The sequence below is a fragment of the Cyprinodon variegatus genome, unplaced genomic scaffold (assembly GCF_000732505.1).
Source record: "Cyprinodon variegatus isolate N-32 unplaced genomic scaffold, C_variegatus-1.0 Scaffold1162, whole genome shotgun sequence".
NCBI lineage: Eukaryota > Metazoa > Chordata > Actinopteri > Cyprinodontiformes > Cyprinodontidae > Cyprinodon > Cyprinodon variegatus.
The window spans coordinates 16,135-17,455 of record NW_015151615.1 but is presented as its reverse complement, the minus strand read 5'-3'; the positions used below and the strand labels follow the sequence as shown (position 1 = coordinate 17,455).

General features: G+C 34.5%; 1 protein-coding gene across 1 annotated transcript in view; it reads right to left on the bottom strand.

Moving 5' to 3' along the window:
• The window catches only part of LOC107101851 (C-type lectin domain family 7 member A-like), a 19,931-nt gene extending 18,874 nt beyond the window's left edge, over positions 1-1,057 (bottom strand). Inside the window, exons 1-2 of the mRNA XM_015400924.1 lie at positions 996-1,057; positions 329-435 (exon numbers count right to left, since the gene is read on the bottom strand). Of these exons, the coding sequence (XP_015256410.1) occupies positions 329-419 (91 nt within the window). The 5' untranslated portion in view covers positions 420-435; positions 996-1,057. The remainder of the gene's footprint in view (positions 1-328; positions 436-995) is intronic.
• Between the last annotated feature and the right edge of the window lie 264 nt (positions 1,058-1,321).

The following is a 1,321-nucleotide window of genomic DNA, read 5'->3' as shown; positions in this document are numbered from 1 at the left end:
AAATGGATAAGAGGAGCTATTTAGCACGTTTTAAAGACCAAATCCTTTTAGCACGCTGTTGATAGATCAGTTTGTACATTTTTTAGCGTGCGCAGTGAAATAGCTCACGTTTTTATACACGCAAACCTTTGATAGATCCAGCCCTTTATCATTTTGGAATGTCTGGAATCATGACATTTTGCCCTTCTAGGTTTCATTATACGTTTTTTTTTTATGTTTAATAATGACCATTAACTTGTATCTTTACTTGCAACCATAGAAATGGAAACCGTTTTTTATGTTTTCAGTTACATTGTTCAGCCGGTAAACTTTGGGATTTTGCTCACACCTGGATTCTTCATTAAAGTATCATTCGTGGCTGAAGATATGGGTGCTTCATATTCCACTGAGATCTGATGGTCACCTTCAAATCTTACCATGTTTTATTGTAGAGCTCTAGGGTAAGAGATAAAATTATAAGTGATGATGTTTAGGAACAGAAAAAAAGAAAGCTCAGCTCCGGAATTTTTTATGAGGAATTTTCCTTTCCACACAATCAGAGTCTTAATGTTTTGGGATTTTTTTTAGGCTTTTTTCAGTGTTTTCCTAGTATTCAGACAGTTTTAGATCTTTTTTTTTTTAGACAGTTTTCAAATGAATTATGTCTTTGCTCATTGAGCTGCATTTTTTACGACCTCATCACTTAAGAAATACACCAAAAAAAGAAATAATTTTAAAGAATGCCACTAAGTAAACCTGAGAAAAAAATTTAAAGAGCAAAGAACTTACACAGTTTAATAACAAAACAAAAACCAGCAAGCATCTAAAATGACGTTAAACAGAAAATGTAGCAACAAAGAGAACATTCTTATCACACTGAAAACATACAGCATGACACTGTATGTTCTATTTTTTCATAAATTTTTCTTTTTACTTCATTCTACCATTAAAAAAAATACAAACAAAGCAGTTTCCATAATAAAAACGAAAATAATAGCATAAAGTTCTTCTCTCACCAAGTTCTTTCGCTGGTCTCAACCAGACTCAGGGTCAGAGAGATTAAACCAGCTCAGAGGAGAAAACAGTAGACTTTTAGCATTGAGGAAGTTTAGGGGGTGTTAAACATTCAGCGCCAGTATGCTCTGTTGCCTATCAGCAGTGATGGGCAGTAGCGCCGCTACATGTAGCGCAGCTATTAGTTTAACTACATTTTCCAGTAGCTTGACCGTAGCGTCGCTGCTTTATTTATCAAGTAATTTTCCAGTTGTGATGTTATTATTTTTATCATGTAGTGACGTAGCGTCCACAAACGCTACAAAATCCAGGGCATAACTAAGTAATG